Source organism: Squalius cephalus (assembly GCF_949319135.1).
Source record: "Squalius cephalus genome assembly, chromosome: 7".
Lineage (NCBI taxonomy): Eukaryota > Metazoa > Chordata > Actinopteri > Cypriniformes > Leuciscidae > Squalius > Squalius cephalus.
Window position 1 is genome coordinate 32,600,668 of NC_137128.1, and position 26,692 is coordinate 32,627,359.

Genomic DNA, 26,692 nt, shown 5'->3' on the forward strand with positions numbered 1-26,692 from the left:
TGACATATCACTTTCTGCAACAATGTCTTTTGTTATAGTGTGTATATATAGAAAGCCCACAGCGAAAAATGATTTTTATGAACAACTTAAACTTGTCCTCACTCACTGTGATAAAACCAAGGAAATTATTTTAATGGGTGATTTTAATAAAAATTGGAATGTAAAGAGGGAACGAACAACTCTTAAACAAATTACTGACTATTTTAATTTAACACAAATGATAAAAACACCAACCAGAATAACAAGCCACTCAGAAACTCTAATAGATCTGTTATTCACAAATCATGCTGAGAGGATTGGCAAAACATACAACCTCATTACCGGGCTTTCTGACCATAATATTGTATTTGTCTCCCGAAAATGAAGTAAAAAGCGATTTAACTCATTTAAATGTAATAACCATTTTAATTTTATCCCAAAACATCTGCATCAAAATCTTAATATTCTTCTAAATGAAGTAAATTGGTCTGAATTGTTTTCTGATAATGATATTGAAAACAATTCCCAGATGCTTAATGCTAAAATTGCGGATGTTATGGAACCTTTTATAAAAAGAGGAAAAGGTAAAAAAAAGGGAAATCATTTACCCTGGCTTAATAATCAATGCAAAATACTTATTAAAGAAAGAGACATATTACTTAAAGTGTTCTTAAAATCTGGTCTTACTACTGATAGGCAAAGATTTACTTCAATGAGAAATAAAACAACTCATACCTTACGTAAAGCCAAGGCAAATTTCTTCATGGATGTTATTAAAAGTGCTAATGGCAATGGTAAACTAATATGGCAAAATATTAATAAACTAACTGGAAAGCAAAATAAAATAGATAATGATAGATTGGAAATAAAAGTTAACAGCAAACTTATAAATAATCCAAAAGAATTAGCAACTGAATTCAATAATTTCTTTATTAATTTGGTCAATGAAATAACACAAATGTTTAGTTCCTCAGAGATAGCTCGTAAGCCTATTGATCCTGGACAGCCGGTTTTTAGATTAGAGCAGATAACTGATTTGGAAGTATCTAACATTATTAAGTCTATGAAACCCTCAAAGGCCAAAGATGCATATGGCCTTGACACACATTTTTTAAAATTACACAGGGATGCGCTAGTGTGCCCAATAACACATTTGATCAATCTATCAATTAAAATGGCAGTTGTTCCATCAGGATGGAAGGTGGCCATAGTCTCACCAATATTTAAATCAGGCGACAAAACAAATATTTCAAATTATCGCCCCATCAGCATCCTCCCTGTCGTATCTAAGGTTGCAGAAAAGTGGATCGCCAAGCTGCTGAATAACCATCTCAGCCGTGGTCCTTCTCTTCTGCATCCCATGCAATTTGGGTTTCGTAAAAATCACTCTACTGAGACGGCAAACTGTGTCTTTATAGAAACAGTGAAATCGTTGCTTGATAAAACCACATGTGTTGGTGCAGTCTTTTTGGATTTAAAGAAGGCGTTCGATACTGTAGATCATCGAGCCCTTCTGTCTAAACTGACTCACTTCAACTTTGCAGAAGATGCTTTAGTTTGGTTTCAATCTTACTTGTCCAACAGAAGACAATCTGTGAGTGTTGGTAGCACTAAGTCACCTCACCTTGAATGTTCAGCAGGGGTCCCACAAGGTTCAATTTTGGGACCAGTATTGTTCTCTGTTTATATAAATGATCTGCCAAACATTTGTGAAAAAGTCCATTTTCAAATGTATGCTGATGATGCGGTCATTTTTACATCTGCTAAAAGCACACAATCATACATCCTCACATCAGCATTGGAGAATATACAGCAATGGCTGCTTAAATCTTGCCTACTATTGAACAAAAAGAAAACTGTTGCTATGTTCTTTACAAAAAAACCCATAAAACTAGAGCGGTCCAATGTGTTCCTGGGGGAAGTGGAACTTGATATTGTAGAGGAGTTCAAGTACCTCGGGGTAACACTGAACTCAACACTTTCATTTAAAAAACACATCAAACTTATAGCGAACAGAATTAAATTCAATCTACATAATTTTAAACAAATTAGACCATCAATGACAATTAATTCCGCTAAAATGTTTTTACATTCAATGATATTTTCGCACATAGATTATTGCATCACTACCTGGTCACTTACTGGAAACACAATTTTAAAACCCATAGAAAAGTTATTTAAAAAATCTATAAAAATACTTGATCAAAAACCTCTGTCATACCATCAGTGTAATATTTTAGAAAAATACAATTTGCTCAATTTTGAAAATTTTATTAATTTTAAATATAGCTGTTTAATTTATAAAGTTTTTCATGGATTAGCCCCACCTTCACTCTCTCTATTTATTAAACCAAGGTCTGACAGAGGTCGTTGTACCAGAGCTTCATTTAGAGGAGACATAGAAATCCCACATAGAAAAACAAACTTTGGTCAAACTGTTCTATCTGTCAAAGGGGGTCATTTTTGGAATAGCATTCCAACAATTACTAGAGAATGTCCCACTTACTGCACATTCAAAAAGCATCTTAAACAATTTCTTAAAATTTCACAATTATGTACTCATTTTAAATAATTGTATTGATATAACGTAATCTGCCTGATTGTGTGCTAATGTGTTTTGTGCTTGATATTGTATTGTCATTCTTTTATGTTGTATTATTTTGTATAATGTTATTTTCCTGCCTCGGGACTACAGGTGAAAATTAGCATTTATGCTATAACCTGGCTCATTTACAGTCTACAGAAATGTTTGACTGTCCATTAATGTGCACTGTCCCGAATAAATAAATAAATAAATAAAAAATAAAATAAAAATAAAAGAAGTGACAACATGTAGAATGTAACAGGACATTTCTTTTTTTTTTCTATTTCTTTTTTTTCTTTTTTATTAATGTTTATTACAAACTCTCGTGGAGACAACAGCAAAAAAACAGGCAAGGCATCAACAAAATGCAGATTTGACAATGAAAAAAAAAAAAATATATATATATATATAAATAAGGCATTGTTCTCAAATAAATAATATGTGTTACAGGATCAAAAACATTTCAGCAGCATAACAAATAGCTTCTACAGTTTGTTTAGAGTTTTTTACAAGGTTCAAGGAGGATAATAACATACGAAATTCATTTTTAAAACAGTTTACATTTGGCAATATGTTTTTTCCATTTATTTTTGTAAATGTGGTATTTACCCATAATGATGATAAGGTTAATCAAAAGTGAAAGATCCCTCGTCAGTTTAGAATTATAAATAAGAATATCTTCTATTGTAAATTGTTCAAGTTCACTAATTTTATTATTTAACCAGCTATGGACATCTTGCCAGAACTTCCTACTAAATGAGCAAAGGAATAAATGCTCTGTTCGTTCTGGGTTTTCATGACAAAAGTCACAAGGGTCAACTTCAAAACCAAATCTACCCCTCAGTGTCTCCGCAGATGGATAGTAGTTGTTAAGAATTTTAAATTGCATTTCTTTTACTTTGGGTGCAATTGGCCATTTTATAAATTTCCAATGTTTTTCTGCAATTGTTGGATTGCAACAGGACATTTCTGAATGGTTAGTTGATGAATTTATGTAGCTAATGTGTAGTTATCTTCTAGTCATTGATTAGCATATTCTGTCATGATAGTCTATAAATCACATTCCTGGGGGCGGGGTTTATATCAATTTTAGGGTTTTTGATGTCACTAACCCGGGAGGAAGCTTGTGTAGTCCCTTCCAGCTGTTTGTTCTAGTCCTTAAAAAGCAATTTCTCTAAAAGAAAATATCTCCCTTTGCTTTGAACTTTGAGCGTTGTTTAAAAAAACTTTTATTTAAATTGTAATAATATTTCACAATGTAACTGTTTTTACTGCTTTTGATCAAGCCTTTGTGAGCAGACGTCTTTCAAGAAAATGTTAACATTTTATTGACCCCAAACTTTTGAACGGTAGTGTTGCTTATACTGCCATGCACAGGCTTGGAGGGGTAGCAGTAAAATAATGTAATATTATTTACATTACTGTAAATAAACTCAAAAGCTTAGATATAATTTGGAATGGATTGACAGGACAAGTCAATAGTATTTTCTTTTTAGTTTAGTGCCATATTTCTCAATCCTGCTGCTGATGGCCCAGATTTTAGGTGTCTCAGTAACCTGATGTACCCTTACAATGTCTTCAGGTCATGGAGCACTGTACTAATGAGCTAATGAGTTGAATCAGACATCCAAATTGTGCTGAGATGAGCAGGATTGAGAAACACTAGTTTAGTGGCAGTTAAAGTTGCTGACTTCATTTGAGTATTATCTACAGCGTTTTATACACCATCGCAGTGTACTCTAATTTGATTGGACAACCAGCATCCCAATAGTGCTGATATTTAACCTATGGTTACGCATTACCTGCAATCAAATCACAGCTGTGAAGACATTAAGTAAAACAGCACTCATGCTTAAATATCCAATAGACAGCTGAAAGATTAAGCACTTCTCTAATTATACTATCATCCTCTTTTAGTTTAGCAGAGATGTGAAGCAGAAACAAGGCCGTTATTTTTGGGTTATCTTTGTAGTTTGTGTAACAAAATACTGAAGTCAGCAAAGCTCCAATTCCCATGTGAGAACAGAGAGGAGATCAGCATCACTACCCGTCTTTCCTCACAGTGAGGATGTTCGTGGAGAGAGGCGAGCTGTCTTTTCCACACAGAAGACTGAACTAGAACAAGCAGTGATTTCATTTCAAGCTGCTTTATTCTGCATTGAAACTTTCAGCTCATTTATTAAAGGGGGTGGTTGGGCCGAGCCACTTTCAGATGCATTAGACCTCAACTTTAATCAAGCGGCCCTCCCAGAAAACTTCATTAGTTTTGATTGTTTAGAGGAAATTAATTTGCACATAAAAGTGTCACAGGCCATTGGCTTTGCAACCCCAGTGCCAGCTCAGTGACGTGCAGAATCTTGACACAAAATCGCTTGATGAGGTTTGTGGTGTTCATTTGCCTCCATACCTAATGACAATTTAATTCAGAAACATTTCTGCTCCAATAACAGTGGATTTAGATCCTGCCATGCTCTGATAAAAATGTAACAATGTTTTATTGCCTGCAATGCCTGAAAAAACTTAGCTGAAATTACCATCCTGCAGTGTTTAAGAATCTGCCCGCTCCCACCCTGAGGGAGGTGAAGCGTCATAGATGCATCATTTTGGAATTTATGAGGAGGCTTATGGAAGCTTAAGGGGATAATTAAGATGACAACAACTAACACATTTCATGCTCCATTTCAGGATTAGTGCTGTCTGTCATTTTGATTTAAATTACAGTTCTAAATTCATTGTTAAAGAGATTAAGGTGAGGACAGGAATATGAATGTGTTCCTCAGATATACATACAAGCATATCTCTCCATTCCTCCACGGTAGCGTTTCAATCTCCACAGGTGCACTTTGTTAGTAATGGGAAATCAAGAGTAGAATGCTGTTCAAATATTTTGTTTGGTTAGATTTTTTTTTTTTTTTTTTTTATAAATAAGTCTCTTATGCTCATTAAGGCTGCATTTTTTTGACCAAAATTACAGTAACAACAGTAATATTGTGAAGTAAATTTTTACCATTAAAAAAAAACTTTTTATTTTTTATATATTTTTTAAAATATATTTTCAAATGTAATTTATTCCTGTAATTTTCAGTAGCCATTACTCCAGTCTTCAGTGTCACATGATCCTTCGGAAATCATTCTAATATGCTGATTCGGTGCTCAAGAAACATTTCTTATTACCTATGTTGAAAACAGTTATTACATTTTTTCCTCAGGATTTTTTGGTGAGTAGAATGTTAACTATCTTTACTGTCACTTTGATAATATAGTATTATCTCAAAGGGACAGTAAAGACAGTTGACATTCTATTCAAACAAAAATCCTGACTGAAACGTAACATTGCAAGTAAGCTTGTACATTTTACCAAAAATATTCCATGTTGAATTTGTCATATTTTATTAATTAGTCAGCCACAAAGAAAAACTATAAGAAAAGCTATAAACATAGTTCAATAATCAAAACAGCTCAAGGTATTTGATACGTATAATACTGGCTCTCACAGCATACATATGTTTGTGTGTAAAACTAGAATTACTTTTGATATATTTAACTAACGGTATTATGTTCTGATATAACTTTCCACGCCCCCATAACTCTGTGATAGTTTCTTATTAAAATGTTAGGTAACACTTTATTTTAAGGTGATGTAGTTACACGTTACTACATGTACTTACTATAGTAGTAAGAGTAAATTATGCATAATTACAAATAACTAACCTTAAACCAAACCCTAACCGTAACTCTATAGTACGTACATATGGTTGATTAATATTACTCAGTACTTGAGTAAGTACAATGTAACTACGTCACCTTAAAATAAAGTGTAACCAAATGTTGTCTTGTCTGCAAGTGCAATAAATCATTTCATATCTAGGACATTCAAACCTTTAGTTCCAGAGAATGAGAGGTAGGATTGGAGAAGGAAAGCTGTACTTTTTAACGCCCTGAAAAAAATAAAATAATACATCAATTTTTCTGCACATAGACAGCAGATGGCTTTTGAAGACATGCAAAAAAAGCATCAGCATTTGTAGTATGAAAGGAAAGTGTGTGTATGTGTTCAGCTTGTGTGCCTGTGCTCTGCTGGAGGGAGAGTGGCATGTTGACTGATAAGAGATCACGTTGAGAGACAGGACGCCGGTGAACACACACTAATTGTCTTCCCTCTGAAGTGGATCTGTCAGTGTGCCTGAAACCTATACTACACACGCAACCATGTGATTTATTTTGTCCTCAGGCAAGCAAGCATCTTACATGCCTCCAGCGGGTGTACTGACACAGCTCCAAACATACACACTGATACATAGACAAAGCATCTGATAGTGAAAAATCAGCTGAATGTCAGGTGGGGGATTGTCATTTTAAACATGCTCTGTTAATGTAGCTGTCACGGTCACATGCTAGTCACCACCTCCTCGCTACATTTCCCATCATCCTCCTTGGCCCTCACCTGCATGCACTTCCCAATCACCAATCTTCACTGATCATCATCCAACACTATATAACTCTTCCCACTGCAGTTCCCTTTCGTGGTCACTCCGAGTTACGTCGGATGACGACCAATGGGGTTTCGCTTAGAAAGCCTATCACCTTCGAATATAGAAAACGAGCCAATGGCAATGAAATGGCATGGGTCTGCGGAATTTGCATAGTGTAACTCCGCCCCACCTCGTGGGTATATAAGGAAGTATGCCGGCAACATGGCACCTAGCTCGTCTGGGCTTTCGGGTCAACTGGGAGAAGAGCAAACTCTGCCCCGTGCAGAGGATCTCTTTTCTTGGTATGGAGATCGACTCGGTCGCCATGTGCGCTCAGCTTGCGAGCGCACGCAGTCACTGCTGACTTGTCTTCGCCAGTTCGAGGACAAGAGTGCGGTTCCACTGAAACTATTTCAGAGGCTCCTGGGGCATATGGCATCCACAGCCGCAGTAACGCCGCTCGGATTGCTTTATATGAGACCGCTTCAGCTTTGGCTTCGCGATCGAGTCCTGAGGTGGGCATGGCAACACGGCATGCTCCAAGTCCCAGTGACTCCGGCCTGCTGTCAGACCTTCACCCCGTGGACGAACCTCAGTTTTCTACGGCCCGGAGTGCCCTTAGAACGAGTTTCCCAGCATGTTGTTGTATCAACAGATGCCTCCACCACGGGCTGGGGTGCCATGTGCAATGGACATGCTGCCGCGGGCTCCTGGACAGGACCCCAGTGCCTTTGGCATGTCAATTGCCTTGAATTGCTGGCTGTACGTCTCTGCACCGCTTCCGTGCGTTGCTCAGGGGTCAGCACGTACTAGTCCGATCAGACAATACCGCGACAGTAGCGTACATCAACCATCAAGGTGGTCTGTGCTCCCTTTGAGCTTCTGCAATCAGTGAAGCTTAAGTTCCTGTCAATTAAGACAGCGCTCCTGGTTGCATTGGCCTCCATCAAGAGGGTAGGGGACCTGCAGGCATTTTCGGTTGACGAAGCGTGCCTGAAATTCGGGCCGGCTAACACTCACATGATCCTGAGACCCCGGCCTGGGATACGTGCGATATTTTCCTCAGGTGAGCCTAATAAGCCTGAGCCTGAGTCTCCTCCAACACTGTCGACGTCAACGCCAGAGTTATGCCACCGGCAGCTTTCGCGCTTGGCTAGGTGCCTCCATGTGCATGGTTCCCCCTCTGGGTGACCCCCACATGTGTATTTCCACTGTAAGCCACTTGGTATTCCTGTGTTAAGTAGGACTCCTTCGTCCGTGCTAGTCTCACGACAGGGAGCTCAGACTTAGGCAGGGCACTGGAAGACAGCCGAGGTGGCGTGATTAGACTGGGGACCCCATTCGTCGTCATCCGACGTAACTCGGAATGACCACAAAAGGGAACGTCTCGGTTACGTATGTAACCCTCGTTCCCTGAGTAGGGAACGGAGACGTTACGTCTCCCTGCCACTTCCACTGTACAGCTGGGATCGCGGGAGTTCAGTCTCGACTCCTCAGCGAAGACACCTATCTGCATGTTGCCGGCGTACTTCCTTATACCCACGAGGTGGGGCGGAGTTACGCTATGCAAATTCCGCAGACCCATGGCATTTCATTGCCATTGGCTCGTTTTCTATACTTGGTGATAGGCTTTCTAAGCGAAACCCCATTCGTCGTCATCCGACGTAACGTCTCCGTTCCCTACTCAGGGAACGAGGGTTACATACGTAACCGAGATGTTCACCATTGTCTGGTCTCAGCGTTCCCTCAAAGAACACTTACCTGACTCCTTACCTGCACGATAACTACCAGAACGATCTGTCTTCAGTCATCTGCTCCCTTCATCCGTCTTCAGTCATCTGCAGTCATCTGCCTCGATCTCCATTTCAGAACCTGCAACAGATAAGAGCATTACTCATCCAGATATCCATCCTGAACACTATATTCAGTTTCTCACCTGCTTCCATCGTTGCGATCACATACTTCTGCAAATAAACCTGTTGATAACTTTACCTGTGTGAAACCTTCTGTTTCATGACAGAAGACCAGACCCTAACTTAAAGTATGGGCGTTTCCCTCATCTATCAAAACCCAACCGATCTTCTGATACACTGTTTCCAGGATGGCCGCCCGATCGAAATAAAAGAGTGTGAAAGAGTTCCTAGAAATTTCTCACCAGGTCAACTGGACAGATGATGTCCTAAAGAACGTGTTCAGGCTTGGACTGGACAATCCTCTGCACCAGCCAGCTTCAGCCACAAAACCATGTTCATTCGCACAATACCTGGATCATGTGCTGTTGTTGAGCGGTTCAGCCTTCACCGTGGGTGAGGCTGATGATTACATCGTCTCTCAACCACCATCACCAGCCATCTTCCTCGCCACACCGCCTGAATGTCTTCACGTCATACCTGCCGAGCCAGAGATTGTTCACGCCTTGTCAGCCGTGCCTGAGAATTCGCCGCCGGTTCCTGAGCCCGCTTTAGCCCACAAGCCAACTCCAGAGTCTCATCCCATCGAGACCACCCTTCCAGAGTCTCGTCCCATCAAGACCACCCTTCCAGAGTCTCATCCCGTCGAGACCACCCTTCCAGAGTCTTATCCCGTCGAGACCGCCCTTCCAGAGCTTCTTCACGTCATGCCTGTCAAGCCTGAGCTTCTTCACGTCATGCCTGTCAAGCCTGAGCTTCTTAAAGTCATGCCTGTCCAGCCTGAGCTTCACGCCATGCCTGAGCCCTCGCCTCCGGCCAAGATGGCCGCCGCCACGCCTGAGCCCTTATCTCCGGCCAAGATCGCCGCCACATCAGAGCCTATTTCTGTCCCAAGACCTGTTCCTGAGCCTGAGCGTTAGCCCATAATTCCACCCAAGAAAATTTTGGTGGGGGCTATAGGTCCTTGGCCATAGTGGCGAACGGCAGGCTACGCCCTGGCCACCCGAACTGCAGACTCCGCCCTGGCCGCCCGTACGGAAGGCTCCATCCTGGACCCCGAACTGCAGACTCCGTCCTGGTTGTCCGAATGGAAGGCTCCGTCCTGGAGGCCTTTGGTCCCTCCTAATCACGTCCTCGTCAGCCTCCAGGACGCCCACCCTCCCTCCCTGGGTAGACTCCTTGAATTTCTGCCTGCCTTCTCCAGCCCTTCGCCCACACCTGTTGCCAGCCCTCCGCCTGCTCCTCATCCTCCCCCTCATGATTTCTGAAGCCATGATATTTTGAGCCAATCACTGCTGCCATAAATGCCATGTGACTAAATACTATTGGGAGCTGCAGGAAAATTATGACAACATTTTTTTTAAAGCCGCCAGAACAAACGGAAGACTTCCAAATTAAATGTTGCTTGTAAAAAATAATATTGTCTGAATACATGAATATTTTTGAATGCAGTTTGAGGTACAGTAGGTAAGGATTTTTTGGAACAAAAATAATGATTCAGCAAGAACACATTAATCTGGTCAAAAGTGACAACAAAGACATGTATAATGTTACAAAGGATATCTATTTCAAGTAGAACTTTATATTCATCAGAGAATCCTGAAAAAAAAACATATATCATGTATTTCCACAAAAATGTTAAGTAGCACAACTGTTTTCAACATTGATAATTATAAGAAATGTTTTTTGAGTAGCAAATCAGCATATTAGAATGATTTCTGAAGGTTTATGCTGAAAATGGTGAAATACATGGAAAACTAATGTATGTCATAGTTATTATATGCATTATATACATAGTCAACCCCAAGAAAAACACATACAAACAGCTAAAAAGAAACAAAAACATAGATTTGTGCCGTTCAAACATAGTCCATACAAGTAAATATTCTGACCAAAAAAAGTTACTGGGTTTTACAATCAAAGTGTCCAGTACATGCCAGTGTAATGTTGCTTGTCAAATTTGGTAATGAGACTTTACTCTAACAGATGTGTTTTGTCTATAAATTGCTTTTGTTCTTTGATCTTTGTTTAAACAGCTATGGATGCGCCCCAGAACCTGACAGCTAGTGAAATTAACCATCGAAGCGCCCTCATATCCTGGCGACCGCCCATCGCGGACATCGATAACTACATGCTGACCTACAAAGCAGCGGACGGCAGTCGAAAGGCAAGCATAATGTGGACTTTAACTTGAGGGACAAATACAGATATAAAGTAATGCAATTTGTAACACAAATTTAGAAAACAAAAATAGGAAATAAAAATGCATGAATTATAGTCTGAACATTTTATTGGTGGTTTTGATATTTTGCTGTTCACATTTCTGTGCTCATTGCATTTCAGATTTGAACTGTATTTGATGTACAGCCTGATCTTATAAAAACTTTACGATCTAACATAAACTAAATTCCGCAGAGATCAACCATCTAAGGGAGCCGTTACATCTTTTAAATCTGCCTATCGGAAAAGCTCAATTTAATTAAATCATTTAACAAAGTCATTTCAAAGTCTATTAAAGACTTCCCTGAAACAATTTCTCTGAAATGAGACAGTAGATACAGTATCTGTTTCAAATAATTTCATTACTTTTAATGCATGATCACTGTCCTATAATGTTTTTTTGGTAATCTGTATTTAAACAGCTTGACTAAAAAATGCAATGACAAAAAATGAGGTTATGGATTATAATCTTTAGATTTATGTTGTTATACACAGACGCGCACACAATCAATGCAACAGAACACTCTGACCTAGTAGCCAACTGTTAGTGTTAGTATCCGTCCAGTGGGTGTCAGTGGTGCACAGATGATTTAAACCCTGCTGGTGCATCTTAGACATAAAAGATTTCTCTTTCCATTAGAGCCAGGTTGGCATAATAACAGACAATATGGGAATTGCCAAAAATAATAATACAGTGTAGACTACATCCACTATGTGTTGATTCAGCCTATATTTCAAATTCAGGATTGTAAAGGAATCAAAATGAGAACATAAAAATGGACCCACTCTGCTACAAATGGAAGCTTCCCTAATACAATTACCTGCTCAGTATCCTCTGCATACTGACAAACATTAATGCAACTTCATTAGAACACTGCTGTGCTGCGTAATTCACATTACACATTGATCAAAAGGAAAAGGATGAATATGGAATCAAATGTTGTTTCAAAGGCATGTGGTATGTCCATCCAGGTCCTCTGTAAATCCTCTGAGTGAAAGTTCTGAAAAGGCACAGAAAATGTGTGGCACATTAGTTTGATAAAAGTGAATTTTTAAAAAACAAAAGAGGGGAAGTGAACTGTCATGAGCTATAGACCAAAATAGAAACGCTGTTTCTCCCCAGCAGCACCAGTGCCTGATAAGCCTCTTCCTCCCCCATCAAGGGCTTTAGAACTGCCAATCATATGGAAGAAAACACTGGGAGGAAAAGCATTGTATGAAAAGCACCCAACAGTAAGCAGCTTCAGATCACAACAATTTGTCAGGCAGTTCTTAAAGTGATTGTGATCTGTCTTTTGTTTGTATATGAGGAATATCTTTCCTACCCACAATGCTAAGAGCTGCTGTTCTTTGTACTATCTCTAGGCATGTTTTCCACAAAACTGTTCTGCTGCCGAGCAGTTCTTTGTTTAGTTTTGGTCTACAGTGTTTGAACAGAGGTAATGTACTAATGCCTCTGAGTGCCTGCGGATCAGTAGACTGTGTTTGATTGCGTTTTAGGAGCTGATCTTAGATGCCGAAGACACATGGATTCGTCTCGAGGGGCTGGCGGAGACCACCGAATACACTGTGAGACTGCAAGCCGCCAGAGGATTAGAAACCAGCGCCATTGTTTCTACTTCTTTCACAACAGGTGCAAATCTTCCACATCTCCTGTAAACTTCGGGTTCGATCGGGTTTGTTCACCTCATTAGGTACAAATGCACACTATTGCCCCATCAACGTCATCAAGTACAAATCAGTAGCGACACATTCATTGCATCTGTTCGCATCTTGCTTCACCCTCATTTATTGCCTTGTGTTTCTGTGACTTTACAAGCACCCGACTTCCAAAGATAGCATTTCATAACGTCTCAGGCAGAAATCAACAAATTTACACTTCATTGTCGTGGCGGTGATGCAAATCACCGCTCATTAACCTCCCAGTGACCCTTCGCTTTCTTTTGCTCTGTTGTTTTGGATGTTTCTCAACCCTTTTCCTCCTCAGGAAACCGATTGTTTCCCACGCCACAAAACTGTGCGCAACACCTCCTGAACGGAGAGAACCTGAGCGGAATCTACACCATCTACATCAACAGAGACCTCAGCCAAGGTGTGCAGGTTTACTGCGACATGACCACCGACGGAGGCGGCTGGATAGTGAGTGAGAGATCTGACTATGACATCTGAACCCTGTCTGTATTGTCTATATGTTTGGCACAATGTATGATTTACGCAAAATCCCACAGTGCCATATTATAGGATTGGCCCCTGTTGAAAAGACCAGCTTAGACCAGCATTTTTGTTTTTCAGACTGGTTTGTGCTGGAGTAGCCAGTGTAGCCATGCTGTTCAAAAGCAAACTTTTAGATGAAACATGCTGTTTTAGGTTAAGCTAGTTGAGAACTTGGTGTCAACACCAGTACATATATATCCAGAGTCCAAAATATCTCTCTGGCAGAAAATGTATTGGCAAGAAAAATGTTTTACTGGCCATACACACACACACACACACACATATACATATATATAAAACATGAAGTTATTCATTATATTATTTTTCTATAAAAAATCATTATTTTTTTATAAAAAAAAATTGGTACTATGACTGATTATTTAGCCATTTCTAATTTTATTTAAAAAAATAATTATTATTTTCAAATATAGTTATGTATTATATATTTTTTTTTATTTGGACATTTTATTATCATATACAAGATCATATTATTATTATCACAAAAAAAAATGAGCCAATGTCTGTCACTCATTAAAAGCACATAGAGGTCTGGAGAAAAAAAACATATTTCTGATGATGCATTTTTCTACTGAGGAAAAATTTGGTGAGTTTCTTCATGAGACATACATATACCACTTACATCAGCAAAGGCCAGACTATCAATTTTACAATTCGACTTGAACCATAAAGTTAGCGGCCAGTTGGCAAATAACTATATAATTGCCTTTGGCGCATAACAAGTGTAAATTTTGAGCCTTGTCTGTATCCCACACCAGAGACCAGTGTTCAAAACACAACACATGCTGGTGATTCATTCTGCTCATTCTGTTCTTTTCAGTAGGGTCACCGACACAGCTGCCTCTATTGCAGATGTCATCATCCCAAAGTAAAATGACTGTTGGGATAAATTGCCATTCATGTGCTCCATATTGCCCTAAACGCATTATATTTAACTGGCGAGTGTTATGCGGCAGCTGTACCTCTGCTGATTGTGTTTCAGGTGTTCCAACGACGTCAGAACGGTTTGACGGATTTCTCCAGGAAGTGGAGTGACTACAAGATCGGCTTTGGCAACCTGGAGGATGAATTCTGGCTCGGTGAGAAGACGTGAAGTACACTTGAATTATAGACAGAGCGGTTAGAGCTGCCTGGAAAAAAAGCTGCTATGTAATGACTCATTAAAAATATGGTCGTTTTAGGCCCCATTAAACTCTTCAGGCAGATCTAAATTTGGTCAGCACTTTCTGGCAAATGTATGAGTTTTACTTAAGCATCAATCCCTTTAAATGTAACTCAGTGAGGACTGCTCTTGACTAGCAATCAGATGGTTGCTTCATTTAAATATTGGATAGACATTTTGGGAAACCATCTAGCCTTACCTTAGTACTTAATGCTAACTTGCTCCAGGGACACTGTATATCTTTCCTATTTACTTGTATTATACGTAGCATACTTTCAAATGAGAGACAGTGTAGGGCTGCTCTGAATAAAGATGAAAATAACACAAAGTCTTCTAGCTATGTGAGAGGCTGCATCAAAGCACCATCCTTTGAAATTCTCCATGTGTCCTCCTGCATTCAGTATCTAGTGTTTGTATCGGCTCTGTGCTTCAGAACCCCTCAGTCTGTTACTGGTGACTCTCAGCTTTCAGATTCTGTTTAAATGATCCGGTAATTATTTTCATCAAAATCCAATTTGATGGAAAACAAAAGAGCCCATTTTCCTTTTTATCCCTGATGCATAAATCTTATTAGAAAGCTATAATTATATTCATTAAAATTCAGGGAAAAAATAACGTTTGTGCACAGCACGGATTTCAGAGCATTGTCTCAATTACAGATAAAAAGTAAACATTACAAATTATGACTCTGCAGACATTTAGGCCTGGATAATATGTATAACGATATTTAGTGTGGAAGGAGCACATTTGAAAGATTTCAGCTCATGAGCAGAAAGTAAACACTGTTTGCAGCAGTGCTGCATTTCTTGGTACGTTTGAAGAGCGGCATCTTCACATACTACATTTATATACACAATAGACATTTAACACAATGAAATCACTTTGTGGCTGTTGGAGTAGACATTGCCATCATTGTGGTAAATGCAACTGCCGTAATCACAAGTATGCTTTCTTACCAAGGTAATAATTAGCAGGGCTAGGTGGTATATTCTGGGACCAGTAGATATTTTGCTATACCGCTGTATAACCACAGCGTGATTTAAAAAAAACAAAAAAAAAACAGACACCAAGCTGAAAACAGTCTATTCTGTGTACTGCGTCATAGATGAGTGCTTACGTTATATATATATAGTTAGTTTTTCAACAGTGAGACACTCTGCTTGGTCTGGTGGAAACATGGTGTTAACTGTAGGTTGTTTATGGTATCACAACTTTGTGTCAGCTATTTATATATTATTGTGTTGAGTTTTTTGCTTTTAAGCCCAGCTGGTATGTAATGTGAAGTTATTTTTGTAATGATGAAAGACTTGTCATGTACTACACACCTTTTTTTGTTTCTTTTTCTTTTTTTTTTTGCAAATACGACTAAACTGGACTACAAACACTATATGTTCATCAACCACACAGCTTGGCAGATAAACTTTGCTGCCCTGCTTCATTCGAGCATTCAAAGAAGAGAGCATGTCTGTTTTCCTGTGGTACTTGTTACTTCTCCATGGTCCCTGGGCTCTCCTTGTAATTCCTCACCTGGTCATGACAGTCAGTTACTTCTGAATGGTGTATTTAAGAAATGGGGCTGGAGTTCAACCATGCAGATAGGACAATACTGTAGAGATATGGTGTTAAAAGTAATAGACTCCGCTAGTCTGTTTGCCATTATTCCAAGAGATTTGCAGTCTTCCTGAACTGAGAAAAAAAAAGATTATTTTCTTTGCAACACATTTGAAAATTAGAATGTTGTTGTTTTTTTTATTCAGGACACTGGAATGATGTTATGCATTTTCAGTTTCTGCTTGAAATAATGCTATGATAATTGGTGTGCAGACTGTATTTACCACATTAACCAGTCTGACTAACTGGTTATTTTTACTCACTAATACAGTTTTTACACATTTCACTGTCTTGTTTTCCAGTTAAAAAAAAAAAAAAAAAAAAAAAACCTTATTAATTATATTGATTCTATCCTTTTTTTTATTATGTTGATTACACCTTCGGCAAATGCATCTAATAAAATTTTGTGAGGTATAAATAATATAATTAAATAATATGTATAATAATAATAATAAATTGTGCAGTGTGCTGTTAAAAGTGCAATACTTGGCCCAAAATGGTGATTAAAAGTAATATGATTCTGTAATATTTTAGATATCTTGCCATGTGATGCCTGACTGATTTTAATCAAGTAAAAACACAGTCTCTTGCTGGGATTGTACTGATTGGGTCAGTAAAAAAAATGGTGTTCATGCTGCTATTTAATGAGGTTCCCCCCACCGCATTTTTTACTAATCTCATTACAACATGGCTGCCCTTAAAGATGCTCTTTTATACCATGTCAGGTGATTCAGATCGTTTTCGCTCACTTTTACAGTTCATCAGCCTTCTGCTTCCTAGGTTCATTCTATGGCTTTAAATCCTGAGGTGAGTTTAAGGGCTTAGTTACAGTTCAGCACATCCTTGTAGACACTCACGAAATAGATGGAGTTCTATTATCAGGAGACATCTACGCTATCAAAAAGTGATTGTGTCTTTAGCCAGACAGGGCATTTCTCCACTGCACAGTCAGAAAATTTGATTATCTTCAATAAACAGACTGTTTATCTGCAGTCTTTTGCTCCTTATCTTCAGAACATATAAGAGTCAGAGAGAGTGAGATGGACCACCAAACAAGCACGGCTTTTATATTAAATTATGGACTCTTATCAGTGTGGACCATATTTGAAGACAACATTTTCACATGTTAAGGGGCTGGAACACAGAGATGGGATGGCTGGATGGTAGATAGTGTTCTAGGTGTGTTCTTCAGAACTTTTTTTTTTTTTCCATTTCTCCATGCAGGGTTGGACAGCATTCAGAAGATTGCAGCTCAAGGTCGTTACGAGCTCCGCATTGACATGAAAGACGGCCAGGAGTCTGCATATGCCAACTATGACAGGTTTTCCATCGGAGATTCCAAGAGCCTCTACAAACTGAGGATAGGAGAGTATAATGGCACTGCAGGTGCGGCCGGAGGACATTTGGGCATTCATTTTAAATACATTGAAAGGAAATAACTCATTTTTTTATTAATTTAAACAACCCAAAGATGATCTCTCCAGAGTGGTTTTGGATATTTAAGCCTATCAATTGTAATTATGGTCTCTTTTTACCCCAGGTGACTCTCTGAGCTACCACCAGAGCAGACCTTTCTCTACCAAGGACAAGGACAATGACATTGCTGTCACCAACTGTGCACTGTCCTACAAGGGAGCGTGGTGGTACAAAAACTGTCATCGGGCCAACCTTAACGGAAAATACGGAGAGTCCAGACATAGCCAGGTAGTCCTAAGCACTGGACTGAAATGTCTGGTATATCAACATAATTAGCCTAAAGGTGCGGTCACATTTACCGTTGTTCTGCGAATCGTCTCAGGCGAAATCCAGTCAGTTCAATAGAAATCAACGCAATAGGGAATTTCGAGTGAGGACAAAAGACATCTGGATTTGCTGTGTTGTCCAACAGAAAGCTGCTTGGTTTGAAAGTGACTTATGCGTGAGCTGTGCTTCATACATCACTACACTATTGACAATAGACAATGGGCCTTTTTTGCATTTCGCTAATGTTGCCGCACCTTTATACATGCATTGTTTCCCCCACCTATGGAGTAACAAGTAGGCACAAACTGCCTACACATGCAAACTCTCACAGGAACTTAGTACTTTGATTACATCTTAATTCGGCTATTTAATCTTACACCTACAGGGCCTTTGTTAGTTGTGACTCATTCTTTGTGGTTTTGTTTGCAAGGGCAAGCGCTAAAGACAGGAAACATGCAAGAGCATTTGGAAGCAAACTGAAAGCAAATAAAGCTTGATAAGTGAGATTCACAGACCAATGGGTAAAAATATTGTAGATCCGTCCTTGCTTAACTGTGTTGTGTCATGTCCTGTTGTCTCGCTGTCTGCTTTCATTTCAGCTTTCTCACAAGCGTTAGCGGGTTGGTGTAGCTTATAAACGATAAGGTCATATTTCCCATTGGTAACTGTGATATTTTTTTCATAAAAGCAGAGGTTAACACTCTGAAAACTAATAAAGGCCTATAATATAAAAAATATTCTTTTGAGAGGTGTTCTTGACTTTGTGAGGTATTTCAGTAGTAATAACAATGAATTGCTAGACAATTGCTTTTTGTACATAAATTGTAAACGTATGTTTTTGTGCTTTTGGATTGATACTGAAATGCACATTATCAACATACTGACTGCATCTAAAAACATTTTTCTTATGTATAACTTACCTACAAATTGTACAGATCTTTGCAACTTTTCTGGCAAAACTGAAACTGGTTCATTGCACAATTCCATAAATTCCATAAAATGAACCTATGAATTCAGTATGGTTTCACAATATTGTATATCAGTTACTGGATATTAGATATGTTTAATAGTTGTTGGTCTGTATTTAAATGTTATGCTCATTTCCAATATTGTTACATTTAGATTACCTTTGCCATCATCTAACACTGATTATTAAAAAAAACGAATTATTTTATAACAATGTTAAATAGCAAATCTTAAAACTAATATCCATTTTCAGACTATCCATTGATGTTGTGATGCCTATTTTTATGAGTTATTGGATATAACATGAAAATAGTTATTGGCTTACTAGGATTTTAATAGCGGTGCATCCTTTAACCCCCTGGGGTCGACGGTCGCGCCGGCGATACCAGCTCGCTTTTTTTCTTATCATTCTTATAATCTTATAATTCTTTGAATTTCATAAGATTCATAAACATTTATACACTTAAGTTATAAATACATTGAGTGAAAGAGTTTAAAATGCTAATACAATGTCAGTATGTTGATATTTTATGTTTAATTTTCTGTCTAAACATATGAAAGTGTATCTGTACTAGAACGGCATTTTATGAGATTGCTTTAGTTAATATAACTGTTTGTGTATTAACATTATGTGTTTGACTTCCGCAGGGTATAAACTGGTATCACTGGAAAGGCCATGAATTTTCCATCCCTTTTGTGGAGATGAAGATTAGACCTTTCAACTACCGCAGCATCAGTGGCAAGCGGAGGAGGTCCACCCATTAATCCACCGTCCTACTAGCTGTTTCTATTTTTAAATGGGGCGAGGAGGACACAAGGAGCGATGTAACTTATTTAAATCTTTGAATGACAAAACCCCCTTGACGAATGTTGGTTGTAAACTAAACCTTGAGGTTCGGTGACTTTCTTATGTGTAATGCAATTTGTTCAGTTCTGGGAGAATGAAGACTAAGTTTCGGTATTGTTCAGCACGTTTACAGTGTGAGGCCTAAGAAAAGAACCTCATTAAATGAAGAAAATAGATCATTTCTCCCTTTGAGATAAAAGATTTTGGGGAAAAATGAATGCCCCTAAAAATGAGATGCTTCTATTTTTATAAATGATGAGAAATACCTTTAAATAGTAGCTTAACTGAATGATTTTCATGTTCATGAGACCCATCACAGTGTTAGATTTTGCATTTACTGCACCCTGAAGCCTAATTTCATCTCATATTTAAACTTATATTAACAACTGGCCATGGTACTGTTGAACACAAAATTCTATCATCATTGAAACCTCAGAAACCAAAGAACTATTCAGTATCTGAGGGCAATTCAGACTAATCTGAAACAAAAATGCTTTTCAATCAAATAATTTGTTCCATATTTTAATTTATTTTAAATTGTACTATTTTTTGCAAGGCTGGGGTGCGTTTCCCGAACAATGACGTAACTCTCTGCTTAACAACAATAGTTCGATGCATCGTTGAAGAAATCAACTAGCTAGTCACGACTGTTTCCTGAAACCGTATTGTCGCAAAGTGGTCGTTCAACCACGTTGGTTTATGACGTCACGCACGTGATGGAGTAATAACTTCTTTTAATGAATCTGTTTGAGATCGAATTAACGCTAGATGTTTTGCTATAAATTACAGACATGGCATCTGAGGACTATTTCTCATTTTTCTCAGTTATTTTGCTTTATTTCCAGATTCAATCATAGGCTCGTTCTTACATAGTAGAGCACGTTCGCACATGCGCACTCTTCAAAAACGGTGCTTTAAATCTCTTGACAAACTAAAAGACGTAATTGACATTTGTATGTATTCTAAATAAAAGACACAGGTTGTACTGAATGTCAGCTTGCTTATTTTGCTCAAGATAAGGATTTATTTAGTCCACATGTAATGCAAACTAGAAACTATGCTTCTAACCACAGGTGGAGAGCTGTCGTTCCAACTACACAACTTTGCGATGCTGTTTGCGAATGTTCGTTAGAACGATGGTTTCGGGAAACACTGACTCGTTGAACTATGCTGATAATGACGGAACTTGCGAACATAGTTGGCTAACGATGCTTTTGGGAAACGAACCCCTGATTAGTAGTAAAAATATCACATCATCCCACATCGGTGTTTTATTTAGATCTGTCTAAATGAACATATAAGCTGGCCTGAGAGCACTGATATGTACATATGAAGAACTCATATGGAGAATTTTTGCATAGCTCCGTCACACACTCCATGCTTTACAGTGTTTCAAATGTTTTTGTTCCTGTAGAATAATTGTGTCCATCTGTGTCTTTGTAAATCCTCTAGGTTAATAGCAATTCATAGTTGAGTGCAGGAGAAATGCAGTCTGTGTTTACCACTGCAGAGAGAAGACCATATGAAGGGTTCTTTTCATAGATGTTTCTATTCCTTTCATTCAGAGTCATTCTAAAATGGATGCTGACTAGCAGTCGGGCTTGAGCTTTTAAGGCTTGGCATATACACAATAGGTCATAAAAGCAATGCAACTCCTATAGTGCAACTTAGAACATAGTCTTTCTTCTTTAACGTTTTGTACCTGACAAAAATATATTATTTAATTCTGTAGTTTAACATGGACTCAATGTATTTTGTACAGTGACTGAAGGGTTTGTGAAGGAGTGCAACCATGAGATATTTTTCTAAACTTTTCCTCATGCAGTGTAACACTTACCTCATGCAGCAAGTGATATTTCTTTTTCTAGTAGCAAATCTCTCTCTCTCATTTCTGAACTAGAGGGTGTTTTTGTCTAATTAACTTTTTGAAAGTACTGAAACAACAGTAGCATAATACAGATATGCTGGGATTCAATTAAAACATTTGAAAGATCTACATTTTATTCTGCATTTCAATTTAGTGCAAAACCAAAAACTGAAAATGATTGACTCGCTCTCATGCTGTTCCAAACTTTGCTTTTTTTTTTTTTTTTGCTTTTTTTTTGGAACTCAAAAGGAGAATTTTGAAGAATATTTTTGGGTTTCGATAACATCAAATGTTACTGTCGCCACAGAAAATATTACAGTACGTGGTCCTAAACACCAAGAAGTCAGATTTCAAATTCAGATTCTTCTGCTTCAGTATATCTGCATGCTCTGCATAGATAATTTTTTTCAGGTCTCCAGCGTTCTGCTTCTCTAACAACACCTGTTTCCTATAGTCGCAGATCTCCTAATGAGCCTCTTCTGAGAGACAACACTATGATGTTTTCAAAGAGTTTCTACCCTTTTCCTATGCTTCTATTTTTTTTCTTATCTTTTTGAGGGGTAAGATTAGAGAGTGTAGCAACAGCTGGGATGGGAAATAGAAACCAAGTCAATTCTTAATCAGCTCAAGCTAATTGCATTGAACACTGAAAAAGACTTACATTTTGCATGCACCAGAAGGCATCATTTTATCCATTTACTGTTCTGTGGAGAACATGGGTGGAAATATGTGTACCTTCTTGTGTTTTCTAACCGTTTTCTTCAGCAAACTAATTGTTTGTGGTTCCCAGGAAGCAGCCCTTCTAGTTATTTTTGAAAGAGGAATAGAGACTTCAGTTTGTGATTGACCGCTTCTCAAGAGAGAGACAGGGGCAGGTTTTCCTTCATTATTCATTGACTCAGCATATGGTGGAAACACTTCAAGTACCCTTCCATTCTGACATGCCTCCTATCCACCAAACCACTTATGGCTCAACATTCACCATGGAAAACACTTAAAAACATGTTACACATAACACTTGGAACTCTAACTCTGTGTTATGCAGGCGATCTGGTCATTTTACCACTCTTGTGTACTTTTATTTCATTTTGAACAGTAGGATATTGTAATAATCCCCTACATTTTGTACCTAAATGAAAATGTGTTTAGCATGAACACTAATGACGCAGGCAATGTGTGCAAAAACAGTATTTGAGACATTTTTCCCTAACTTGCTAACCACATTGTCAGATAACCTTGGATATTATTGTAACAGATCGAATTAGCTCTAGTTTAACTTAAAATGTGCTGTATAGTTCCTTTTTTAATACATTTTCTACACATTAATAAAATATTCAAAATACAAAATCTGTGTTTGATTGTGAAGTGATTTGGGGGGTATTTTTAAATAACCATTGCATGTTCTGTAGCCAATTAAAATCCTATAAATGATTAACCTTTTTTTTTTTAAAAGCATTGGCTACTCATTCTGCAGCGACCGAGTGGTGGGGCTTTCCATCCGCACTTGACATTTCGCTGTTTGTATCGTTCCTCTTGTCTATGGAAGCTTGTTTCCGCCACTGAATAATAAATAAATAATAATAATTGCGACTTTTTATCTCACAATTCTGACTTTTTTTCCTCACAATTGCGATATATCAAGTCAGAATTGTGACTTTTTTTCTCAGAATTGCGAGATATGAAGTCAGAATTGTGAGAAATAAAGTCGCAATTCTGAGAAAAGTCGCAATTGCGAGATATAAAGTCGCAATTCTGAGAAATAAAGTCGCAATTGCGAGATATAAAGTCTCAATTCTGAGAAATAAAGTCGCAATTGGGAGATATAAAGTCAGAATTGCACGATATAAAGTCGCAATTGCGTGTTATTTAGTCAGAATTGTGAGATATAAACTATTCTGTGGTAAAAAAAAAAAAAAACGTCTTTTTTTCCTTAGAATTGGACTTTATATCACAATTGTGAGAAAAGATGTCAGAATTGCGAGATATAAATTGCATGTTATAAAGTCAGAATTGCGTGATATACTGTAAAGTCGCAATTGCGAGAAAAAAAGTCAGAATTCTGACTTTATAACACGCAATTCTGACTTTATATCTCGCAATTCTGACTTTATAACACGCAATTGCGACTTTATTTCACGCAATTCTGAGAAATAAAGTTAGAATTGCGAGATGTAAACTCGCAATTGTGAGATAAAAAGTTGCAATTATCTTTTAAAATGTTTTATTTTGTGGCGGAAACAAGCTTCCATACTTGTCTGTGTTTGCGCGTAAAAGACAAAATGTCAGTCTTTGCATTTGTGGTGGGGATTTTTCAGTATTTTTTTCATTGATATACCAGTAGGTAGAGGCAAGTTTTGTCATTGAATCATTCGCTCAAACGATTCGTTCACAACATTGATTCATTAACTGTGTTGCTCGGAAACGCGAAACCGTTTCAGCTTTGACTTCCTTTGGAATTATCATTGGTCGAGCAAAAATACACAAAGTAATGCAAAATTGCATCTAAAAAGTAAGTTAGGCTACTCAATATTATTGAACTGTGGTGAAGGTTAAATGAAGCTTTGCAAAGCACTGAGACTTTCCTCTTAAATGTACCTTTCAAACTAGTGAAATAAATAAGTCACTGTTAAAGTGACTAATTCATGTCTGTGTATTGACACTAAAATCATAATAAAAAATTTAACAAATTCATTAATAAAATCTGCGATCTGTCTATTTTAACTATGCCCCAGTCGGGACTCAGCTTCTATTTCATAGTCAAATGAACATTGGGCTTTACATATAAATTAGTTGTTGTTGTTCTAATAATGATAGTATAGTAAAGAAAACAGCACTAGGATTCACTCCTTTTCAACAAGAACAAGCAGTCACCTGGTTCTGCAGTTGAGTGAATCTTCAGATGTGCTAAAGTGCATTTGGCAAAGCGAATTAAGCTCATACGGTACTTCAGTGTGGAAGCACTTTGGATATAATGTGTCGAAAACAACATCACTGTTGAACTGTTTTATAGGCTGTGAATAACACTCACAACCATGCTGTTAGTATGAATATGCATGGCCTCTGCATAAAAAAATGATATGAAAATATACTCCTGTAGGAAACGTTGAGAAGAATGGGGCGTGTTGAGTACAGAAAGGATACATTATCAATGGTGGTTGCTTGGTGACAGAATTTTATGTACCGTTTTTATGTGCTACTCAATTCTGCGTCACACGCTTCACAGCCATAGACACACTCTTGCTAGGTGTTAATTTATGATCCAAAAATACATAAGAAATCCTCTTTGTATGTGATTCTGTTCAGCGCTACAGCTGTAATAACCCCTTTTATCTAAATAAGGCGGGTGGACAGAAGTCTTGAACTGACTTGCTGGGGCTTGTATTAAGTAACATTAATGCTTGCCTTTTCAATGCTTTCTCTGAGGTAGGAGGTAAAAAATAAGAGCCATGCCGCAGGTATTTACTGTGCACACTTAAAAGTGTCCCGATAAAACACTTTATAGCCCGATCATCAACCGGAAGGGCTCTCGAAATGGTTGACCCCTCTGGCATCAGAACCTCTTCGCTCTATTATCAGAGCTCTAGGTCCCTGTATGCACCGTGCCCAGGGTGAGTCTGATGTAAGTAGGCAGAGTACACCACCCCCAAATCTTCACAAGTCACTGAACGCTGCAAACTAATCACTCCTGACACCAGAATAAGAGGCTGGGCGGCTGCCTGTAGGAGGACTCACTAATGGCAGCACACACACACACACATACGGGGGTTAAATCAGCAACCAAGTTCAAATCTCTGGAACAGCTTCAACAGAACAAGTGGAGGTACGTTCAGGGCCAGTTCATGCACATGCTGTGGAGGAAACACCGGCGATCAATGTACATCTAAAGGTAAGCTTCATGCAGTTGCAGGTGATTCCTAAACAGAAGGATAAAGAGTTTGCTAAAAGAAGTAATGTGTCTTTATTTGAAGTTTCTTTTATCTGACCTTGACAGGTCAGCGGTGCTGAGAAATCAAAAAAGCTGCATGCTTTTAAAGAGCTATGGCATACTGTAATAGTGTTATTTACTGCTATAAAAGTATAAAATATTTTTATGTTGGTTCATCAGTCATGCAAAGCATTAGAGCTTATTTTAATATTAAGGTACTAGTACCTGTCTTTAAATGTATGTTATTTTTCAAAATAAGATTATTCAATCCTACCAGTATGTAAACGACTTTGTGGTTCGTTTAGGGTCAATATAAATTGTAAACTATAACTATGAGCTTTTTTTCATCTTTAAATGATGGATTAGTCATTGTTTTGATTGTAATTAACAATAAGTTCATATTGCACCTCATTTTGTGACATGCGTGACAAGATATTGCTTGGATTTCCAGTGCACACTTCAACTTGATGCATGAAATAAAGCTTTCCAGAAAGGAGCTCTTAGTACAAAAGCAGGCTTTTCTGAGTTCCTCAGCCATGTTGGAATTCATGCTCTCAGGCAACATCAACCTTCTTGTATTGAGCATGCCCGAGCTTTTGTCCTTTTATCAAGATGTCACAACATTCGTTGCAAAAACCACAGAAGTACCCTTTAGGGCTGGAAACCCAATAATACGCATGTATTCATATGGCCTTTCATGGGATGCATTATTTTGAAACTATTCTGTCTTTTTGGCCTCAATATGGTCCAGGCTAAATCCAATCCTAGAGCGAGTTTGGCCCAAATTAATCATTCTATTTTAAGCTTTCTGTTGTCAGCTGAAATGACATTGTAAAACATAACTTAAAAAATTGCATTGACCTTGTTCTTACTATCTTTTATAATAAAAAATAAAAAAGGTGTATTGTTGGGCATTTCAGTTCATGTTCTCAAAAGCGGAAGTAAACATTCACACATTCAGCCACAATCTCTGTGATGATCTCTTCTAAGCTACTTGCTATTGGGTCATTTAGGCTGATATTCTGAATATCAACAATACTGTCATATGTTTAGACTACCTAACATCATGAGATATTGTGTTAACAAGACTGTTGCAATAATCTAAATAAAAATCTGAAAGTTTGAGATGGCTTAGATAATGTTAAAGGATTACCCAAACATGAAAATTCTGTCT

At 38.0% G+C, this 26,692-nt stretch overlaps 1 protein-coding gene across 4 annotated transcripts in view; it reads left to right on the top strand.

Annotated features, from left to right (window-relative positions):
- The window catches only part of tnr (tenascin R (restrictin, janusin)), a 207,908-nt gene extending 186,088 nt beyond the window's left edge, over window positions 1-21,820 (top strand). For all 4 annotated transcript variants that reach the window (XM_079875803.1, XM_079875805.1, XM_079875802.1 and 1 more), the window contains 7 exons: window positions 10,982-11,112; window positions 12,666-12,798; window positions 13,153-13,304; window positions 14,380-14,476; window positions 17,395-17,556; window positions 17,711-17,874; window positions 19,528-21,820. In XM_079875803.1, coding sequence (XP_079731929.1) covers window positions 10,982-11,112; window positions 12,666-12,798; window positions 13,153-13,304; window positions 14,380-14,476; window positions 17,395-17,556; window positions 17,711-17,874; window positions 19,528-19,644 — 956 coding nt within the window. In that variant the 3' untranslated portion in view covers window positions 19,645-21,820. The remainder of the gene's footprint in view (window positions 1-10,981; window positions 11,113-12,665; window positions 12,799-13,152; window positions 13,305-14,379; window positions 14,477-17,394; window positions 17,557-17,710; window positions 17,875-19,527) is intronic.
- The last annotated feature ends 4,872 nt before the right edge of the window (window positions 21,821-26,692 follow it).